The sequence below is a fragment of the Atta colombica genome, unplaced genomic scaffold (assembly GCF_001594045.1).
Source record: "Atta colombica isolate Treedump-2 unplaced genomic scaffold, Acol1.0 scaffold198, whole genome shotgun sequence".
Classification (NCBI taxonomy): domain Eukaryota; kingdom Metazoa; phylum Arthropoda; class Insecta; order Hymenoptera; family Formicidae; genus Atta; species Atta colombica.
The window spans coordinates 4,869,279-4,892,460 of record NW_017259291.1 but is presented as its reverse complement, the minus strand read 5'-3'; the positions used below and the strand labels follow the sequence as shown (position 1 = coordinate 4,892,460).

Here is a 23,182-nt window from a genome sequence, read left to right as displayed (position 1 = left end):
GCCGATTCGAGACGACCGGATTGATGTCTTCTTTTGACTCATATGTTGCGTCAATATAGCGTCGTCGACGTTCACGTAACGTTCGGCACACACCACGTTACGCCGAATCTCGGGAAGAAATATATCCATATAAGATATTTGGAATATTAATCTTAAAAAAATATCACATACTAATTATCTTCTCTCTGACTTTCTTAGAATGAAATCTCACTCTAAAAGAATGAAAATATTTGCTCTTGAAAATATTTGCTTCTTAAGAATGGCAGATTTTCCTTTGGAGTAAGATCTCATTTTCTTTGAAGTATGAGATTCACTCCAAAAAAGGAGTAAGATTTTTTGGAGTAAATCTCATTCCAGAAGAAGAGTGAAAATCTGTCACTCTTATTCAAGAGTGCAAATATTTTCAATAGTGACAGTATTTTTATTTTTTTGGAATGAAAGAAATTTCACTTCAAGAAATTTAGAGAAGTCCATTTAGAACTTCCAAAATAATATCTTTCTAATTTTTCTATGTTTAGATTTTGCCCAAAGTGAAAGAAAATAATGAGTCTTGCGCGTACAGATAACAACAAATAATTTTTATAAAATACAATTTGCAAAAGTCTTTAGTGATATGCGGAAAATCAGTTTCGCGTTTCCGTCTCCAACGGGTGACGTCTACGACAGTAAATTCAATTCCGATGAGATCAAAAGTCGAGAGAAAGAGGAAGGAGATATATAAACAAGGAGACATGCGTTACCTATACACCCTATAGTCACCTGTCTTAATAAATATCCGGCTTACAACGATGTCTCGTACCGTGGAGCACGCGCGAGAAGATCGAACGATCCCCGACGATGTTGCGATGTCCAACTCGCAGAGAAGATCGGATTAATTGATTGAGAATTCCGATGGCAATCGGTGCTCTCCCGCACGCGTTTTGGACGGGTTCGATTTTTTAATTAGCCCCGAACAATCCATTTAACAGTTCGTCTCCGTTTGTCTTACCTTTCCTCGTGCCGGCTGCACGCTTCGTCACTTCTCGATATATCCTCTCGTCAATCCCTCGTGTATTTTTTTTCTCCTCTCACCCGGATGTACTAATTGCTTCACTTTAAATAATAAATTAGCCACGTTTGCTGAGGGCCGTAAATTCATTTTTATTCCCGCAACTATTTATTTTGCGGTGAATCTCGACGTTATATTTGCCCTTTGAGTCTGATTATTTTTGAAGAAAAACGATATTATTTGAGCTTTGAAAAGAAATTAATAATATCAGAAAGGAGAAAGAGAGACGAAGTACGAAGCTTCGCGAGTCTGTCGAAAAAGAACGGAGGAATTTCTTGGCGTTGCGTGGCGATTTCTACACGACACTTACGACTCGGACAAGCGGTATTGCCCGTGCCAGGTCCTATGCATGAGTAATGCAATAATCGAGCGAGTGAGTCGTCTCGTCCCGTCCCGTCCCGTCTCGTCTCGTCTCGTCTCGTCTCGTCTCACCTCAGTTCGCAGGGTTCGCCTATAAAACGCAAATGCGAGCCAGCCCCGTAATTACTGTGGAAGTGACTGGTTACTGGTTAACGCTCCGGTCCGGGGGTTTACCGCAGCCTATGGTTCATCGGCTCGATTGGCTGCCACCTAACGGAGCGACGAGCGTGAGCTCGTACACGCTGACCAGTGTAAATCGAAAGGCCATTACGCGCCGTGGCAAAAATGTAATGAGGTATTACGCCGCTACGGCGGCTCCTTTTAACGAGATGAAGCGAGGACTGAGAGCGAAAGGAAGTCGTTGTCTTATTCCCTGTCGCCGAAACCAATACAACGAATTTAATGCGCTTGTGCGCCAATTGCGTATGAGCATTGTACCTCCCTTCATCTGTAAGTCGACGGTATTCGCAACATGATTCGAAGGACGAGTCGTTGATCGTTCGTGAGGAGCCGTTATCGGAATCGTTTCACCTTACGTGATTACAAGCGTTACATCTGAGAAGAAACGGTTTACAGAAATTTTCGTTCCCTTTATAATTCTCGGGAATACAGGGTATCAGATATTACTTCGCTTCTTTGAATGACAGTTTCAATCGGTTAAGATTATGCCCGCAAAAAGAACCGTTAGGGCCATAAACGTCACGCACACTGTCGTTCCATTATTCGTATTTCCACCCGGCTTTGATGAAAAATATCTTTTAGCAGATTGCGACACTTTCCATTTGGAAATAGATACGTGTATAAAAAAAAAACTTTTAGAGAGTATACGAAAAGAACGATTTTGCTGAAATAAAAATTTAGCTAGATAATGAAAAATTTTTTGAATTATCAAAATAATTGTAATTAGGAATTTTTAATGCATGATATGGACAATGCAAAAATTTTAATATTTTAATAACCAGTTTGAGTGTCTTACAAAATTTTAATAGCTCAACAAAATTATTTTTAGATCTGTATCTAGTTAAATTTTTAGATATTTCAGTAAATGTTTAAAAAAAAAATTACAAAACCTTTAAGCTTTTGCATTCAATAGTTTTGTAATACACTTAAAATAAAATTCTCTTACAATAAAATCTAAAATTAATTTAAAAAATACATTTTGTTACTTATTTGGTTCTCTAAAGTTTAGTCAGTAAAAATTTTTTTCTTTTCTGATCTTATAATTAAAAAGTTATCAACATCTGATGAGAAAAAATAAATTTTAAATTGGCTAAAAATCTCATAAAAACGTCTGATCTTTAACGCATTCTATATATTTCGATATTGTACATGTTTTTCAATGGTAGACTCTTAAATTATTTCATTCGGGAACAAAATCTGAGATAGTGTTGAGATGGTAATTCCGCTGATTATCGTGACTCTGTTTGTTTTCCCGTTGAAGTGTGTCATTATAGTGATTTAGGACGAGCTTTCGTGTAGACGTGTACCGATTCATATTCTCATATCCGATCGTTATGTAATCAGAACACACATGCAAACGGACGAAGAAATCGGAGCGGATGGGTTGGTAAGTGATTTCAGCAATTAAGAAATTAACTGATAATCGAGTGTCAATATCTGCGCGAATACATATTCGGTATATACATACACATTGTAATTAAGCGAACGCACTTGTTTGATCGCTGTGTGCGCCAGCTTTGAACTTTCATAATTGATTGCTCCATAATTGCCGGGCTTCTTTCGTCTTTCAGGAGATACAGGTGCAACTGCAAGGTTCAGAAATTTTAAAAATAAACTGCTGCTTCGACATGCCACGTTATAATTACGGGAATCGTACGAGTTGTCTAACTGTCCGTCTATAAGGATTATTTATATTTTTTTAAATATCTCATTTTATCTCGACGTGTACTGCACGAAAGAATTTTTGAGACTTCTGTGTAAATTTAATAAATCTGCATATCTCTGCGCGATTTCGTGTTGTATGGAAGTGATGTATAACTTGGCTTTGATTTCTTGAGATTGCGATTGCAATTAAATACTACGAGTGCCCTTATAATTGGCTACGATTTAATCGTGATGCACTTTGTACGCGTCCCGTCGGCGAATGTTGTATACTTTTAATACCCGATCGACTCGCGATTATTTAAGGTGTCCACAGGTGCTTCCATGTTTCGCAACGCGAAATCACCTTGCGGGCTTGTTCGCAAGTGAAATCCCATAAATGCAATTTGGCGCAAAAGATAAGTAATGAAATTACGATACAGGAGCGTTGCGGAATCCAATTAAGTATCGGATAATGATAGGGACTCGATATATGTCCATGTATACATGCTTGAAATTATACCTTATGGTGTAATCTTGGCGAGCAAACCAAATAGCGCGTTATAAAGACGCGCCGAAAAAAATATATTTGTTTTCCGCATTCATAGAGAAAAAACGATATGATGATATGACGTACATGATTTTTTTCGAATGTTTGCATTGATGAGTGGATTTTATATACATTTTTTTCATCTCAATACAATCAATTAATCGTCTTTTCCGTGAAACGTACGCATCAGCGCACCTTTAATGGTATCGAAAAGCCGATCCGGAGAAGCCTGTCTACAAGAAGAGGATCGATTCGTCTCCATGGTATAGCATGGAAGAAACATCCGAGGAAAAACAAGAAGTTAGAAGAAGGTGACGGTCAAATGGTTGCAATGACTGTAATCAATCTCGACGTAATTACGTATATCATTAAAAAAACATGATTATTATTTAGTAAATGTTGTTTGAATTTCACTCACACACTGTAATCGATGTTCAATGATTAATCGTATGTATGTTCAAAAATATATTCATGGCATTTAAATTCATCTATAATTGAATATGGAAATTTGAGTGAATTGAAGTAGCAGGTGAGACGATTATCTCCTTAAAAGAGCATTTATGTATGTTTAAATTAATAAACGAATAAGACAAGAGAAAATTGATTTTAAGAACAGTGTTTACAGGATAATAATGTCAATCTATTTAAAATTATATCGCAATATATGTATTATAATATATATTGTTTAGATTTGATGTGCGGGTAGCATACAGGAAATTAACACTACGCGGATAAAATTTTTTGCGTAACGATGGGCGTGCCGCCGCGAATCAAGCTGTATCAGTAAAATGGACGTATTCATCGACCGTCCTCCGACAAAGCGCGAGGAATGAAATCGATCTACCACGTTCTATTCGCGCTTGTTTTTGTAAGCTACAAGTATTTTCCACAGCGGTTATTTTCTACATTTTTATCTCTTCTTTTCTTAAAGTAATTTAACTTCGATTTACTTCAAGAGCAAGACAATTTTTTTGCACGATCAAGGCATGAACATTATATTTTCACGCTGACAGTTAAAATCGAGGGAAATGCTAATTTACGCGCATTTAACATCCGATTAAGCTCACTTGTGTGTACTTAGCCTCGATCGCCGAGATCTCTTCGTGACGATCGCGCGAAGAATAAAATATCGTGTGTGTGCGCAATAAATTCAAAAGTTGTTATTAAGATTATGAAGATGTTAAGATTCTGACGATAATGTCTACAGATACAACGGCGCTGCATTGCGTATATCTCATCGGCGCAGACTTGCACAAATTGGAGCACATCATGCAGACGAAGTTTTTGGGGCAAGGTTCTGGGCGTGCCGTCGCAAATCAGACGATCGGCAAGCGCGAGCATCGTCTTACTTCCCTTATTTGTCTCTATCGGTGAGCGGTATCTTTGTATGAATTTGCCAGACAGAAATCGAGTAAATCGAATAAAAAGACATCCACGTCCCATCTTAAATTATCAAGCTGTAATATCGCTCAATGAAGAAGAGAATTTCCGTTTTATGGTCGCGACGATGAGCGCATTACTCGGTGCACGCGCAAACAAAGTTAATGCAAATTTCACGGTCCATTCAAACCCATCGATACTGCTTTTTTTATCGATACTATCATCGATCGACTTTCGACGGTGTCGAAATTTAGCAGTGTACTTTTTTTCGCGCCGACGAATAATACCCGGATGGAATTTCAAATAACGGACGGGGCGTGCGCGAACGTATCAAATCGTATCGAAGAAGGTGAGCTGCTTCATCCAATCTCACCAGGCTTCGATTAATATCTGGTGGCGGCCGCGTAGAAATTCATTAAGAATCTCGCTACGATCGCCTGGTACCAGGGCGAGCACGCGCGCGATCGGTGTTTTAAAAATGTGGCAGACGCGAGAGTTAGGATGAGAGAAGAGAAACGAGATAAAAAAAAAAGGAGCACTTAAAAGGAAGGCGGCGAAGATAAGAAATACGGGCCCATAGAGCGTTTAGCATCTGCCTATATAATAATGAAGCAGGAGGATACGAAACAAAACGCGCATCTCGCGATATTTTGCTCCGCGAGACCGAGGGGTCTGATTTGTAATTTATCGCTTTATTGCGAGGGATGAGGAGACAGGGGGAGAGAGTGCGAGGACAGCGTAATTAACAGGTAAATACGGTTGCGTCCTGTGGTATCCATCAGGTGTTCTGTGCGACAAACCCTTTTTTTTTTGGACGTGTATCATCAGTATGCATTCGCTGGTGTGACTCATCGATATGTATCATAATCGCGTGCCACTTAATTCGTGTTTAACCCTCTGAAGCATTGCTTTCAACGAATAAGAATGGAAACTGATATCAAATATCAAATATACATATACAACATGTTATTTTAATCTAATACTCTTGATTGAAGTGTTAAACTTGCTCTCTGAAACTTTTAGAGTATCATCTGAAGAGTGAAATCTCACTCTTATAAATTGAAAATTGAATCACTCTTTTACAAAACTGGCTCAATTTTTATTCTTTAAAATGAGATTCCACTCTAAAGAATTTAGAGAATACTATTCAAAATATATTTTTAATAAATTTAATATTTGTGATGAGCTTACAGATAAATTTGCAGTATGAATTTTTGAAATATTTGAGAAATAATTAATATTTGACTACAGCATATATTTTTTTACGTGTACATTGTAAATCCAAATAAAAAAGAATAAAAGTGTAAAAAATAACTTCAACATATATATGTAAATTAATTTTCCGCATAAAAATATCACTGTACTACACGTTTAAATATATAAATCTATTTTTGTATACAAAGTATAATGTGTGATTTTTATACAGAAAATTAATTACACACATATATTTAAGTCACTTTGTACACATTTGGATTTGCAATGTACAAACGCGAATGTGAGCACAAAGTTCACGGTCTATTTGTCTACTGAAAAATAGTTATTATCTCTTCAAAGAACCGTTAAGGTAGCATCTAAAATTGTGCCGGATTACTTATGATTCGACATGGTCAAAAAAGATCGATGGGCTACGTCCCTCTTAGCCTCGTTTACTACCCCAAGAATCCGGAGGTAATTAATTTCAAATAACATTTCTTTCGCTCGTGGCATGCGCGGTTGCTGTACGTCGAAGAGATAAAACTGTAATCTTTCGAATATTTTTTGGAATCAGCTGTCGAAAGATACGAGCGACGATTTGCTTATTTCAGAGATAGCCGTAATCGGCAATGGCAGTGGCAGTGGCAGCAGCGCAATTTTAATACTTTAGATAGTACAGTTCAGGAAACCACAGTCGCAGTAACCACAATGTAATTTTCGCGCGATAAACACGCCACAAAGTGCGCATTTTGTTACACCGCTCAGCGATTTCGGGGCGCAGTTTTTAACGACGCGGCCGATTCCGCTTAGCGAGGTGTTGCGCTAAGCACCGTCCTCTCATCGCGATTGTTTTTGCGTCCGTTTTCTGGCACACGGCCGATAATTGGCGAGAAGGGCCCTCTTTCTTTTTACGATTTCACCCTTGTCGGGAACACCTCTCTTTCACCCTTGCATCCTTCCCGGAGGATGTGTCTTGCACTCGTACCGTGAACCAACCGTAAAAACAATTACGACCTCAAACGATTGTGTTATAATGGCAAATGGTTCAATTTGAAACTGAATCAACTTTTGCTGGACTGTCGAAATTTCTTTACAAACGATACAGGTGTTACAGACGGTTGTGTAATGAGTGTGCACTCTAGCAGACTTATTCTAGCTCTGTGCTTATATATCAATTTTTATTTAATTGATTATTACATTATTTATGTGATGAATAACACTTAATTTTATGAAAAAAATTTTAGAAAGTCGAACAAATTTTTTGTCATAATTTATTTCTTTTTGCCAAAATATTTTAAGTCAAAATATTATTGTTATAATATTTTTAAACTTAATTATATATAATATTTTTAAATTTTTAAAAATTTAGATATAATAACGAGATTAGTTCGGAAAAAAAAGAATGTTCAATGTAGCAGTCAAAATGTTCAAACAATTCTGCTTAAGATTTGCAAAATTAAGTATTGATTTGATGTATTAGCATTACTCATTATCTTTCTTTTTCATAATAAAAAAATATATAATAAATATGAAATAAACGCCAATGAGACACGTCAAATTAATTAATTTATTAATTCTCACAGTTATACATTTTTAACAACACTATGTTAAAATAATGTTTCGCATATTTTCTTTTATTAGATTTTCCATAGACAAGTGTGATTTATTACACATAAGAATTTTATTTAGATGTGATACACACTATGTACGCTTATGAAAACTATTTCAAACTATTTCAAACTATTTCTAAAGCTACACATTTAAGAATTATATTGAATTCAATTATAAATCAAATTTTAAACGTAAAACGAAAAAAGTCTCATCGAGTCTGATTAAAGAAATTCAGATGTGCGAATCGTTTTCCTCGCAATCTTTATACAGGCGGCTGGTAAATGCGCTTTGCCCTTTAGCGATTCAGTTTCAGACCGATGCAAGAAAAATGATGGGATAAATAGGATGAATTGTTTGTATAACGAAGCTACGAACCGACAGACATAGAAGCACCGCCCATTATTGGCACCTGCTGCTGGGATAATAAAGCAATTGCTTGCAATTATTGAAATTCTCTTCTCACCGCTCCAAGCGCTTTCCTCGAAACTGTGCGCTCGAATAATAAGATTTTTTCCATTCATTCGTGGATATTTGCGCGGCATCTGCGACGATCACACTGTATCATTGTTAACTAATAACTATTATGAAGAAAATTTGCGATTCGATAGAGAGTTGACGTCTTGTGAAATAAATATTCTATTTTCGTTTATGATTCATTCACATAAATTCTGACGTGTCGCTTCGAGACAAATGTGACAATGTCAGTTAATTTTTAAATAGCATGATATTTAAAGGACGTGCACCATCACTTTTAGACAGTATCAATTAATTTTTAAAGCAGCGTGGGATTTAACTCAAATCGACTCGCTGAAATTCATCGCGGTTGCATTACGTTTAAGGGCAAAAGGCAGAGGATGGTCGGCGGTGAGAATGTCAAGTGTCGCCCATGGGGAAGAAATGGCGAAGTGGTGGTGCATCTACTATGTGGGAATGATCGTTACGTCGTGCATTTACTCCCTCGACGTCGATCAAGCCGACGGATTACGCATGTCCTGGCAGCTGCGCATCCTTCCTGGGCGTTCCAAAGAGGCCGCCAATCGGCGAAACCCCCTAATACCATCCATCCGGCGGGTCGGCCAATGACAGGGCCGGGGTGTATCAGCGCGGGTGTCATCGGGCCACTCAGATCGCGCGATATTATCGTTGTCGTTAAGAGAGCCGGGATCCGGTAGGACGGCTAGAGGTAGGGGACGAACGGGAGGGTGGTGGTGTACGTTGCTCATCGATCCTACGACTCTGGGAATCGACGCTGCCTCAGGGTAGCTTTGACCGGAATTCGAAGCTCGATATCTGACGGACGGGGTAAGTAAGTGGAAGAGGGCGGACGTAACAGTTTAATCCAGCCGCCAGCCATATCCGTTAACTCGCACATAATGCGCGATATCGGCGAAAAATGGCATGCTTATTCGCAAATGATAATTTAATTCGATACCACACACTTTATGCGATACCACACATCAGGCGAAACGGGAACGTGAACGAGTCTTAGAATCTTAGAAAATGACGATGCGGAAAAATCATTAATGTTTTCGAGCGAGATCTGAGGGCTTAAGATTTCTTCGTGTCCTCTCGAAGAAAGAAAGGGCAGGAAAATACATTGGCCAGCTTACCTGCTTCCGTCCTAATAGCCTTATAGAAATGGTGGGTGCACCTTGCACACACTTTTTTTCGTAGCTTCCTTATCCTTCGTCGTCTCTTCATAAATTACAATTTCATCCATGAGATTAATATTTGATCGAGGTGCCGCCGTGAAATTTGCGGCGTTATAACCGAAGTAAAAAGACGATTTCTAGACGAACGAAAAGGGAACGGATGCGTTCCTAATATCTTTGATGGATCGACAGGCGGCAGCTGCATATTTTAGTTGAGATCATTGTTAAGAAAACCAATAAGAAAGAGAAACAAGGCAAACATCTTTTCTACTCGAAAGCATCTTTGTTTTATTCTTTTTTAATAAAATATTGTACGCGAGAAGTAAATTAATCAGACAACAATTGTATCAAAATTTCACGTGGCTTGTCAGCAAAAAGACTCGCCAAAAAAAATCTTAATGATATCCTTCCGATAATATTATCTAATTATAATGGCAAGAATATTGGCTCTTTTGAGGGAATACACCATCAACCGAAAACCGAAGTCTGTCAGATAAGCCCAGACGGACGCCAAGAGAATGAAGCCGAAGGGTGAAAATCACCTGTCCTGAATACACAGGACACATTTGGACCCAACTAGATACGCCTCATAATTCGTAACCTTCTTCCTTGAAATACTCCGCACTGTAGTCGTAAATTAATTTGTTATAATGATCTGATCTCTACCTTGTTAGGGGTTGTTCCATCACCGCTATTATGTCAAATCTGATAAGACGATGCGGTAACGTAATTTCGTATCCTAGTTTACGTGCGCGAGTATCTAGCTAATAATCATCGAAATATGATGTCCTGTTTTCATTTTTTAACGACTTTCACGCGAACCGAACAAATAAAAGAGGCGCAAGTAAGATGTAAAGATGATATATCAACTTGCGCAAAAAAAATTAATCCATTCTTAATCTCCAACTTAAAATGAAATTTGAAACAGGTATATCTTACGACTTTAGCTACTATAACTTTAGCGAAATCGATTGCGTTCTCATTGAAAATGTCTGAAAAAATTGAAGAGAGAAAAGTAGTCAAACAGGACAAAGGTGTTTGAGAGATCCAGGCGGCACATAACATTTGGGCCGACCGCAACGAGTCGGAAATACTGGTTAACAGGCGATGATCCGTGAAAGAGCGCAACCTGCGCTAACATCGGGAGAGACAAGGGTGCCAAGAGTCAAGGGGTCCTACAATTACTCCACGGGGGGTCGTTACAGAAACCGAGTACGGTAAAGTTACCCTCTTGTTTATTTGTCATTCGACACTCCAATACATTAAACGCCACGAAACTTGTGACGTGCTAACTCATCTTGTCAATAGGAAATTGGCTTAAGATATATACTCGAAAGCTTTGCTTGTTTCTATATACGGAACAACAAATTCATTTCTCTGATTCTTGAAATAATGTTTCTGTTGCGCGAAAACGTGATTTAGAATAGGCGGGAGAACGAAATGGGAGCAAGAGGACGAGAAGATGATCAGCGAAGAGGCACGCGAAAGCCAAGTTAACTAATGTTTGCGCGAGTATACCTGCAAATTACTATTTCTTGACGGGGTGAAACCTTTCGAATCGTGCGGATGTATACCAACCGACCTTCGCGTCCTTCGTGATCGATGAAGATTCCGAGATGGTATGTCGAACCTGGCATTTCGCGGATCGTCAGTGGAGGAGATCGTTTTAACTCACTCTGCCGGCTCGCACGAGACAAGGGATCTTGGGTATATAATTGTCGAGAAAACGATACGCCTCTTGCGTAAGAACTCAGTCAAGGACTGACTCAAATTACGTCCATGCCAGGAGCTTTGCGAGACGATCTTGTACTTCGATTTTCGTGGAATTTGTCGGGGGACGGACTATCGATTGTATAGATTCTTGCGTGTCTGGACACATCCAACCCGATTACGTCTCTTCTTCAAACGATGTTGCGGGTATTACACAACCTCGCCTTACAAACATCTCGCGTGTTTAGAAAACGAGAGACAAAAGGTCCGTGTTCGCGCCGTACATTTAATGTTAAACGCGACCGCCCGCCTCGTGTCCTATTGACATTGAACATCACCCTCACCTTTAAACTAGTAAAATTTAGGATCGATTAGATTTAACGTTGAATCTATGTCATTTAATATTTTTAGATTTTTAAAAAATATCGAATATAAAAATACATATAATGAAATATATAAATTGGTCTTCTTTCTTATGAAATTATTTAATTAAAGCTTGATGCACTACTGAAAAAAATTTCTGGTTGAAAATAGACGAATCAGAATTTTCTAGTTAAATTTATTAGAATTCTAGTTAAGATAACTGAAGTTCTGATTGATACAATATTTTCAGAAAATCTAAAATTCTTATAGAATAATTATATCAATCAGAATAATTATATCAATCAGAATTCTAATTTTCCACCAGAATTACTATTTAAACCAAACATTTTTCTCAGTGTAGTCAAGGGTAGCTGTGCGAGCAATCGTGCTTGCGTGTTACGTGAAAAAGTTTCGCAGCGTTGAAAAATTTTCCACAAGACGTAATTGTCACGCATATAAATGCTCCAAGCTCGTGCGAATCGCATATTACAGCGATGTAAATCAGGCGATGGATTTGAAATGAAAAACGAGTGATGAAGAACGTTCCAGAAAGTCTAGAATGAAAAAAATACTTGCGCGGGACACAATATTCCGAAAAAAGGGCTCCGGGCGCTCGAAGCTAAATTCTTCCAGAAGCGTTTTTAATGCGTGAATCGATACTTTCGTCGAAAAGCTATCGTTTGACTATAGATGAAAGATCTCGTGCGGTCCTACGGAATACGCGGCGGGCCCCGCGTGGAAACCCTTTAATTATATCTACGATAGAGGAGGACGTCACGGAATCAACCTCTAGGAGAAAGAGCGGTTCTCCCAACTACCCTCGCGCACGAGCGTGCGTGCGTGCGCGCGCACAAGAGCGCGCGAGGGAGCGAGAGAAAAGCGAAGAGAGAGAGAGAGAGAGAGAGAGAGAGAGAGAGAGAGAGAGAGAGAGGACGGATGGGGTACGAAAAGGAGAAAGGAGTAGGAGCCCTTCGGAAGAACTTCGATGAGGAGGCAAGGCAAAGTAGTAAGTACGAGGGAGAACGCGTGTTCTGCCCGCCCACCCCCGGGCTTTCTCTCTCTTTTACTCCCCTTGACCAAGTCAATCCCTCCAATGTTGCGAGCTCTCTTTCTCTCTTTTTCTTTCTCCTAACGGGAGCCATGGGCCGCGTTTCGCCGTGGGCACAACCCGGGCCACGGGCCACGAGCCACGGGCCACGCGGACCTGCCTGATACAACATCCAGCTAGCACGCGACGACACGCTACCGTCACCTTCTCTTCCCCTCCTTCTCATTCTCAATCTCTCCCTCTCGATCTGTTTCTTGTTTTCATGCATTCTCTCTCTCTCTCTCTCTCTCTCTCTCTCTCTCTCTCTCGCTCGCTCGCTCGCTCGCTCGCTCTTCCTCGCTCCGCGACACGTACGACCGAGCCAGGAGTAGACACAGGCGGTGGCAGAGGGTACGGGGGACCTGACCGAAAGCAAAGCCCGTAACCCCCGTTTGCGGGCCGAGCCCACTTCAGACACGCCGTGTCCTCCGCGTGGTCCACATCATCCTGTCCTGACCGCCTCATTTTCTTTCTCGCTTCCACTTTGCGTCTCCACTTTCTGTCTTTCTCTCTTCATTTCTTTCTCTCTATCTCTTTCGCGCGAGCGTACCTCTCTCGCTGCGCTCTCGCGCCCTTGCCGCGTTCTGGTACCTGTGCTTGTGCCGCGACCTCCCTCCTGCCTCCGCTTCGTCGACGCTCCACGTCCTCCTCGAACGCGTTTGCCGAGTGGCCGACCGCAGTTTGCGGTCTCCACCGCGAGTTTGCCCTCGCGTCGCGCAGACCTGCCACTCCGCCGGCTACCAAGAGTAACTGCACGTGCTCTGTGCCACGGGTACGAGGTGATGAGCGCCGGCCTGCCAAGAAGAGGAAGAAACGATCGAGGAATCGCGGCTGCGACTTCCGATGGTGCGGCTTTTTCCGAACAAGTCGGAAGTTGAACGCGTAGTTACCAGTGAGCCCAACTAAAGTGCGGAAGTGGAACAACAAGGACAAGGAATTAAGAAGGCTCTTCCGTTTGGCCCGAAGGAAGATTGACTGATAAGATTCTACCTTGGGATATTGCTTCTGTGCGACCAGTTACGAGTGTGATCCTGCTGACGGGATAAGCCGTGATCTTGATGATTGATCGGACCTTTAAAGGAACCTTACAGAATGCGTGTGTTCCCAGAGTAAAAAAAGAAACATCTACCTCGCGATTTCAATAACAGAAGACTGCACGTTACACTATTATCGGAGCGGAATAAAGATAGAGGAGCTACGCGCGGAAGGAAATGCCGAGATAAAGAGCGGAACAGAGAGAAACTTTCCTGTCATCTGACGTATCCTTGTAGGTGTACCATTATACAGTCAACCTCTTTTCCGCTCTCTTTTTCTTTTTTTTTTTCTATCCGTCTTTCCGGCTTCGTGTCGCATCCACGTCTCATTGCCGTGAAAGCGAAGTCACTTCCTGCGTGAAACGAGCGTGCGACATACGTCAGGACGTCTCACCAGGACGAAGCGCGGCAACGCACACGTCGTGCAATGTCGACGATTTGAACCGAGAGACCGGCAAATACAACATTGGGAAAGACCAAGGTGAGCGGAGAACGTGGGACTCCTTCGATGCGAAACTAGCTACGAGGGAAGGCTTCGAGGAGATCGAATGCTACACGGAAGCTGAGGAGCACCACGGACCGATATCATAAAAAAAATCAACAGGTATGTACAGGGCTGCGTTTCTTTCTTCCTCTCACTAGAAACACACTGTGATAGACATTTCCGCGTGTAATTGTGGCCGTACACGCCCTGGCTGGATAAATAAATTATCCAGTAGGTTTCTTGCCTCCTAATTAGACCGATCCGCTTGACCGTCTCATTATTCGTTCGGTACCTATCGCGTTACGTCGCAACGCCCGACGGGCGTTATTCAATGTCGACTTTCATAAATCAACCGTGTATTTGCGTATTGAGAAAAACTCACCCTTGTCGTAACCTTGTATTTGCTCATCGCCGACATAAGATTTTGATTGATTGATGAATAGCGATTAATGATTCTTATTATTGATATTTGACTATTTTTAACTATACTTACCTTTTTAAACTATATTTTACTTTTTTCAGAATGTTTATGATGATTCTAAACTTTCTCAACTCGTTGTTTACTAATTCGCTTTGTGATTAAAACTGGAGGACAGACTTTTGTATAACGCATAATGCATAATGAATAAGAAAATCAATTATCTTTTATTTTATAAAAAGGAAGAAAATGAAGGGCTTTAATTGGTCCAGTTTTTATGTATCATGTGTTATACAAGACTGCTCTCTCGTTTATCTTTACAGTGGTTTTTACGTTTGAATGGAAAAGATATAATACTGCAAAGGGAGATTATCAGGGTTGAGTAGTGCTAAGTTAAAAGTTAAGCTAAAAGTTAAGTTAAAAAGTTAAAAAGTTAATTAATTTTAACTTAACTTAGTTACATTTTAGACTTAACTTTTTAACTTAATTTAGTTACATTTTATCACAGTAACTATTAACTTTTAATTTGAATTTTTTGAAGCCAATCTTTAGATACAATGCGAGAGGCTAATAAATATATAATTTAGTAATTTTATATTATATAATTGTTATTTGTAAACAAAAAAATAATCAGATTCTTTAATAAATAAGCTGTAAAAAAGGAAAAATACAAAAAATTATGTAAAGTAATCAAACTTTTTCTTTTTTTTTTTTTGGTTGTTCGTTCAAATCAAATTTAACTTTTAACTTTTTAATTACTTTTTTTTATTAACTTAACTTTTAATTCAATTAATTTTATTATGGATTAACTTATATTTTAATTAAGTTAAATTTTCAAGGCTGTTAACTTTAACTTAACTTAATTTTAAAAAATATTAATTTACTCAGCTCTGAAGATTATTATTCTTCATCGATGCAATAAAATCTGACCTGATATACTACATTTTCGGAAATATTTCTGCGTTCGCACGGCGCACGTGTGCCAGCGATACATCTCTTCCTTCGATATCTCGCATCGAAAATTCCTACCAATTACCTCACAATAGAGTAAGCCTTTAAGCCTTAAGGAATTGACCAATCATAGTCAATTATTCTTCTCATTATTCGGCTATGATTGATCAATTTCTTAAGGCATACTACTCTATTGTTTGCGGAGTTATCGATACATGCGATGACAGATTATCTCTTAGGGCCTTAGCAGAAAGCTGATTTATAATCTTAAGATCTTAAGTATCTTACGATTTAAGTCTTACTAATCATAAGACACTGTCTTAAGACTAAGTCAGTCTTTCTATTATGGTCCTTAGGACTTAAAATATTAAAAAAAAAAATCTGGCCTTATCACTCAACAAAATCGCCGACGGAATCCTCACAGAACATCATCACCACGGAACAAATTAAAGCTGAAATCATCGCCATGTACGCGTGCGTGTGCGATGACGCGACACGAAAATCAGCGGTTCTAATTACGCGATAATTATCTGATAGCACGGTGGGGGATCGCGAGGGGGCCGTGAGACGGAAGAGAACCGAGAAGGAAGTTCGCGGGGGCTGAGCATAAGCATGAGTGAACCCCGTGACTGCGGCGGTGGTCGCGAGGAAGGAAAGAGAGGGTGGATATATACATATACTTATTCGTTCGGGATATAAGCGATAAATATTAAAGTTACTTATAAAGCACAAAGTTCTACCGCTCTTGTTCGTTCTCTCGCTCCTTCTCTCTCCTCTTTTCTCTGCCTGCACGGTGGGGCCCTTGGCACGCCATCGCTTCATTTAAAATGCAAATTCGTCCGGATGGCGTGAACCACAGCGGCCCGAATTATTCTAATTACCCCTCCCCCTTCCCCCTCCTCCCTCTCGGTCACTCATTCTTTTCCTTCTTTCCACCCGCGCTTCTCGCCGATTTTTCTTACCGCGCTTTCGAAAGCTTATCCGTTTGAACACTTGGCGAACGGAAGCTTGAAAAATCTTAAATTTCAAAATCAACGTGCTTCCCCGGTGGTGCGCATCGTTGAATTCCGTACGATTCATGAAAGATGAACGTTGCTCAAGCGGAGTACGTCAATGTTAACCTTGAACATTGTCGCAGATAAAGGGCACGTAAAGCATACGCTTAAAAGTCAACTTTCCTTTATGTATATATAATTTATTAAAAGAGAACCTCCATTATGTATATATAATTTATTAAATGAGAAATGTTAAAGAAATATATAAGCAATTTGACCTCTTAATTTCTTTAACATCGATAAATCAGGCAAAATCGTTCTGTGATCGTACTTGGACTTTTGAATTTTTTATTCCTCCATCAAACCGACAGTGTCGTGATAAATTGTGGCCAACAAAATAAGCTCTAATTGATACAGGATAAATCCAAGTCGAAAACCGGTGACGAAGAAAGAAGCATCGGGACGATGACGCGAAGTAACGCGTTCGCACGGTAGTCGTCTCTGGTGTACGCATAAACGTGCAAACGTGTGCTGGAAACGAGCGTAGATTATCGTGGGTAACGTGTCCGAGCGAGATGTCGTGCGCATGTAGGCCTAATATATTCAGATTTTTATGGCTGGTGGCGTATCGGTGATATGGCGGTCGGTCCACCCTCCCCGCGGTTCCCCCGTTTCGTTCCCCCCTCCCCCCCCCCGACGTCGCTGCTGAGGCGAAGCCTTCCTTCACGTACCACTTAAAGCGCGGGGTAGCCTAATGAATAAACAAAAACTAGATTTCGCTTAGGGCTTACACGTAAAAGCGTGACCTTACCGGCGATTTACCGCGGCTACCGCGGTTCTCAAATCGACTCGAACTATTCGCGTCTCGTTCTACTCTCGAAAATCTCAGATTTACGTATCGATGGGAATGACCGATTGTGATTTTATATATATTTTTCGTATTAAGCTTTAAGTAACACGCTTTTATTTCCTTTTTTAACGCCGATAAGATATAATCTCTGTGATTTCATAAATTTTCTAAAAGAAAAAGAAAATTAAACAAAATTATTAGAAAAATAAATATTCTATTAATTTCTATTATGGCAGAAATAGATTAGAGAATATATTCAATATAATGTGTTTTAAACAAGAAAAGATTCTGTGATGCTTAGTTATTCACGATAATAATGACAATTTATTAAGATTACTAGAAGCATTAATATTTATTACTCACTAAAAGAATCAAGCAAATAAATTACAGTGTAAATAAAGGAAGTGATGAAATATTTATTAGTATAAAGATATAAGTTAAATAAGATAACTCGAGCTAATGAGAGTTTATAGCGCGGTAATTAGTGCGAAGACGATTATCAAATTTCTAATTTACAAACATTTAATCAATGTAACGTGAATAGTAATAATTACCAACATTTCGTTTCGAGCCATCTTCAATGTGTTGTAATCTTACAATTAGTTCCTACTTTTTAAAGAGTAAGTAATGTCAAAAAATTTCAGAATCTTATCTTTTACATAAAAAGTATAATATTAATTTGAAATATAAAAACGGTCAATAATAATTACAGTACTTCCGGCATTAAAAATGTTTTAAATTAAAAGTTGAAGCGCAGTTTCTATACATCTATTTTTATTTTATTTAAAAATTATGCACGTTTGCAAAAATGCAACGTGTAACGTTTGCATGCGTTCAACGAGGAGAGCAAATGGAAAAAGAAAGGGAAAAAGATAAGGGGGCGGAACACGTGTTTGCGAGAGTAACATCAGCAAAACATGTGGCACGCGAGAAACGCGACGCTCACCGTGGCCTCCGGTTCGTTTGATTTATAATAATCGCTCAATCCTCATTACGGGAGACTTCATCCCTGCGGGACGCAGACCAACGAGATTGCCTGGCGAACGTCGCCGTCAGCCGAAAGTAATCCCGTCTCGTGACAAAAAGCTCATGTATCCACTTCACCACTCGTCGTCGAGAATCGAGATGCGATCGTAGACCATATACTTTTAACAAGTAAAACTTGACACTTTGAAATCGCTGCGCGGAATTTAATAGCCTTTCAAGTTGCAATACATGTGCAATCCGCTTTTTTTTCGCATAGAAGCCAAAGTCTCGTTGCTTTGCGTGGTCGGATTTGCCACGAATCTTTATGAACTCGTTTTACATTTTGGAGAAAAATATGTACGAAGAGAATCAATGAGAAACGGAGGGAGATTATAATAGAAATTACCTAGACAACACAAAATCCAAAATCGAAAAAACGTGTTAAAGATGGATTCTAAACAGTTTCTTAAAATGTGTCTGAAAGACATCTTTTAGATGCCTTTAAGTCTTACGACCTAATTTTGGACTTTCTGTTGTCTGAATATTTTTCCCAGCATGTCTTTTGGGCGAAAAAAGAACGGTGTTCTCTGGATCGAAGAGTATAAATTAACGGTTGGCTGGAAAGTGGAGTATATATATATATATATATATATATATCGTTACGAGGACACGGCGGATGATGGTTGGGCATGAAGAAATGAGTTTTCATCAAGACTCCACGCGGCGCATAGCCATTTCGACTATATGGATACCGCGTAACGTATGTAATAGTTACATCAGATTAGAACCTAAAGAGAAGGGAGCGAGAGCGTGTAACCAGGCCTAATGCCGGGGTAAGCATCGAGTCACGGGGGTGCAGGCGGATCGTACTTATTACACATATATACTTCGAAATACGTCCTTACTGTGCCCCACACACACACGTACATGCCGCATACACCTGCGCGAAGGAAAGTAAGGGTAACTATGAGGGTAAAGAGTCACCGGTGGTCGTGCAAGAGTGGGCGAGGGGTGTTTCGGTAATCGTGCATTAATTTGCATCACAAAATACACGCCACCCGCTACGCTACGCACGCATTCCACGTAGTTTTCCGCTCGCTCGTTCTTCTTTTTATCCGGAGCGAGTTCTCAAATCGTGATTTCTTGGATGTCTGCGACAACCATGAAACATCGTTCTACTTCATGTTAGATGTGGAAATGTCAGAGGGATCGACATTTCCACATCTTTCCACATCGACGAATGAGTAAATATAGGAAGAGATCTTGTCTTTCGAATGACGACCCAGAATTTCGTACACAATTCGGTGCAATTTATGCAATTAGTGTAAAAACTGAAATATGAAATGAAGTTGTTGGCACTGCTAACGGAGAGCAGCCCCGTCGTCGTCGTCGTCGACGTTGTCGTCGTCATCGTCGTCGTCATCTCGCCGCGATCGGTTCAGAAATGAGAGTCACGGTTTGCGACTACCGGCGGCAATATTTTGCCGCGCTTTGCCTTATCGGTACGGTTGCATATTTAAGGGTTGCCATGTCAAGCGTCAAGCGCGCCCTTTGAATACATTTAAATTCATTAACGGCGAAGGCTATACTCCTGCTATACTCTATAATACGTCGCGCGGTAAGAAACACGCATACGGGCATGCATAGTGCTCGCGATACGCCATTCTGAAGGCTCTAATACGGCGATGCGCACTACGTTTTACGTTGTACACACCATACGATTTGCAGTTTGCGTTAAGTCTTAAAAGACTTGATCTGTTTCAGATACGGCACGTGATCGCTCGTCGCCATGCCGCACACTGGTGAGTAGACACTTGCTTTTCTCAAGTTTTTTTCAGAGGTTTCATTCTTTCTTTGACTGGAACGCATACCGTTCACAAGATATCCCACAGCTCGAAACTTCAAATAGAGATTCTATAAAAGTAAAAAGTCCTTTTGTTAATTCGTTGTCTATAAGAATATAATAATTTACTGTCTATTTTCTTAAAAGTTTAATTTGTGAGAAGCATATTTTTTCTCTTCAATCGCTTATTCGAAAATTATCGACGTCTAAATATTAAAATATAGTTGAAGGAAAATTGATTCCATATAAACCAAGTCCATATAAAGAATCAAAGTCGCGATTTGTGGGATATACGCGTCTGTCTGAAATTATAAGTTTCTACGACTACTTCCCTGATCAATTTGGAATCGATCTTTTCTTGGCAAAAATGTCGAAGGAGATCGTGATTTATTGCAACTTTCTAATTGAACTAAACTTCAAACGGAGATTCTATTAAAGTGAAGAAAAGTTCACTTTTGTTAGTTGAAGAATATAATAATTCTGTCTATTTATGTCTTTAAAAATTTAATTTGTAAAAAACAGTTTTTTTTCTTTGATAAGTTATTGCTAAAAGATTATCGATGTCGCGATATTTTCGCTGAGAAAAATCGAATCCATATAAACTATTGAAGAATTTATCATTAAAGTCATAATTTGTGGGATCTACTTGTGATTAAAAATTCTATAATTCTATAAATCAAGAACAATTTTCAATAAATAATCAAGTTTTTATGACAGCACTATTTAATATTAACAACAGACTTAGATAATATTAATTGTAATGCATTTCGGTTTTGTCGGGAATGTTGAGAAAGTAGCGACTAAAGGATTAAATCGTTTTATAATGCTAATTCTTAAAAAGATGTTGCGTCGGCTCTTCGCATACAGCAGCCAGTTTGCTAAATAGCCAATCTCACCGCGCGATTCGGTCGGCTTCGCTTCCTGATTCATTCATGAGGGAATGTAACACGTCGTTATGATTTCTCTGGGACGGGGTCAGCTACCGTCGCGTCGCGTCGGCGAGATCACAGGTCGAAATCAGAGATGAAAATAAAAAATTTCTGCCTTCCTTTTCTTCTTCTATAGAAGAGAGTCTTCCTTCTCTCCTGACTCAAGGCTAAATTACGCTTTGAAAGGCAGTTTGACAGTAATTAACGAAGAATTTTATACCATGGATCGAACACCGACATCTATAGACCTATTATTAAACGAGTATAATTATAATCTACCTTTACGTCTCTCCTCTCTGTTTCCATCCTCGCTACGCTGGCCTGATGCCCGTGTAAAGAATCCTGTCCGAATCCCGATCGAGCGATCAATCTTTCGCTCTTCCGGCGTTGTAACTGCAAGAAGTCTTTGAAAAAACTAGAAAAAGTATTCTCCGTTCCGGTTATCATGATCTTTCGAATTGGGATTATTAATATTAATTTCGCCAATGTCTTGTTGATCAAATAATTTACTTAGTATAATGTTTTGCTGACAGTCCCTAATAACTTTCCTACATCATTTCTCTGGCGAAAATAAAAATCGGAGTCTCTTATACTCTAAGAGGCGTAAACGCCTCTTTTACGTTTCATTGTTACAATTTTCACTTTCTAGAAGCTACGCTTTTATTATTCTCTTCTTGTATTCGACTTACTTTTCGATTTTTATTTTCGTTGGAGTTTGTGCCAACGAAATGTAATGAAATTGTAAAAAACTTTCGATATGCTTAACGATTTTGCCGTACAAATTATATGCGGCTTGTCTTTATATTGAAAACGCATTATTACATCGAAAAATTATGTAGATTATAGAGACTATATTTGGTTGTACGATATTATCAAGACTCATAATGAATTTTGATTTAATGTTACTTTTAATTATTAACGAGATCATGTTACATATGTTACTTCTTAATTATCAACAATATTCAAGTCGTGGATAATCATTGGAGCGATAAGCACTTAATAACAGCCACCGTGATATCTATCTTGATGCACTTCCATTTAAGGCTATCTCCCGCATGTGTTCTTTTAGACAGATGATGACGGAGCTGATAATGAGAACGAGTTGAACGGTGACCGATGCGTGCCAATTCGAATTGGCATTGAGTTGGCAAATCGCGGTACGATGTTCTCTCGCTCTCGTCAGAGAGAAAAAAATCTGTTAGCATGGGTGCGGATCGTGATTACAGGTAGGCAGGTGTAGAGTTTGGTTAGGGCCTAAATGGCCAATGCGATAGCGATCGTTACTGGTGATTGCATTAGCCGGCTAATTCTAAGCTTAGTCAATATTATATCACGAGAGATAGCCCTACATGCATTCGTAAAAGAATCTTGCGCTCGTAATTTGACAATTTGCACTTTCTTAAGGAAAAAATATAAACAGAGAGTATAAATATAAAAGGAAATAAAAATATATCGATATCCTATAAAATTATTATTTCTAAAATATATAGTTATTCTGGAAATTGGCCGATAATTATTTTAACAGGTCCATAAAATTTTTTCAACTTGCTTTCAAAAAAAGCAGAAAAAGAGAGGAGAGTATCGATATATAAAATATATATATAGATTAATTTAGATTTTCTTTCTCTCGTAAGAATATATAATATAAAATATATAATATTCTAATGTATACATATTGTAATACATATTCTAAAATAACTTCTAAATTTTTTAATATTTTTTGATCGTGAATACAGTGATTCTTAATTTTTAATTACTTTATGAAATTATAGTATTGAAAAATTAATTTTTTTTTGAGAACCGATTACATAAAATAATTTAATCGTGATGAAAGTTTATAGTATGCATGATTAAATAACAAGAAATTTCGTATGTATTATTTCATCATAATTACTGTTGCTGCCTATGCATTTACTCGATAATGATCATTAACAAT

At 39.0% G+C, this 23,182-nt stretch overlaps 1 protein-coding gene across 1 annotated transcript in view; it reads left to right on the top strand.

Annotated features, from left to right (window-relative positions):
• Positions 1-14,392: 14,392 nt before the first annotated feature.
• Positions 14,393-23,182, top strand: part of LOC108686953 (paired box protein Pax-6) — a 22,310-nt gene continuing 13,520 nt past the window's right edge. Inside the window, exons 1-2 of the mRNA XM_018192486.1 lie at positions 14,393-14,414; positions 20,239-20,276. Of these exons, the coding sequence (XP_018047975.1) occupies positions 20,264-20,276 (13 nt within the window). The 5' untranslated portion in view covers positions 14,393-14,414; positions 20,239-20,263. The remainder of the gene's footprint in view (positions 14,415-20,238; positions 20,277-23,182) is intronic.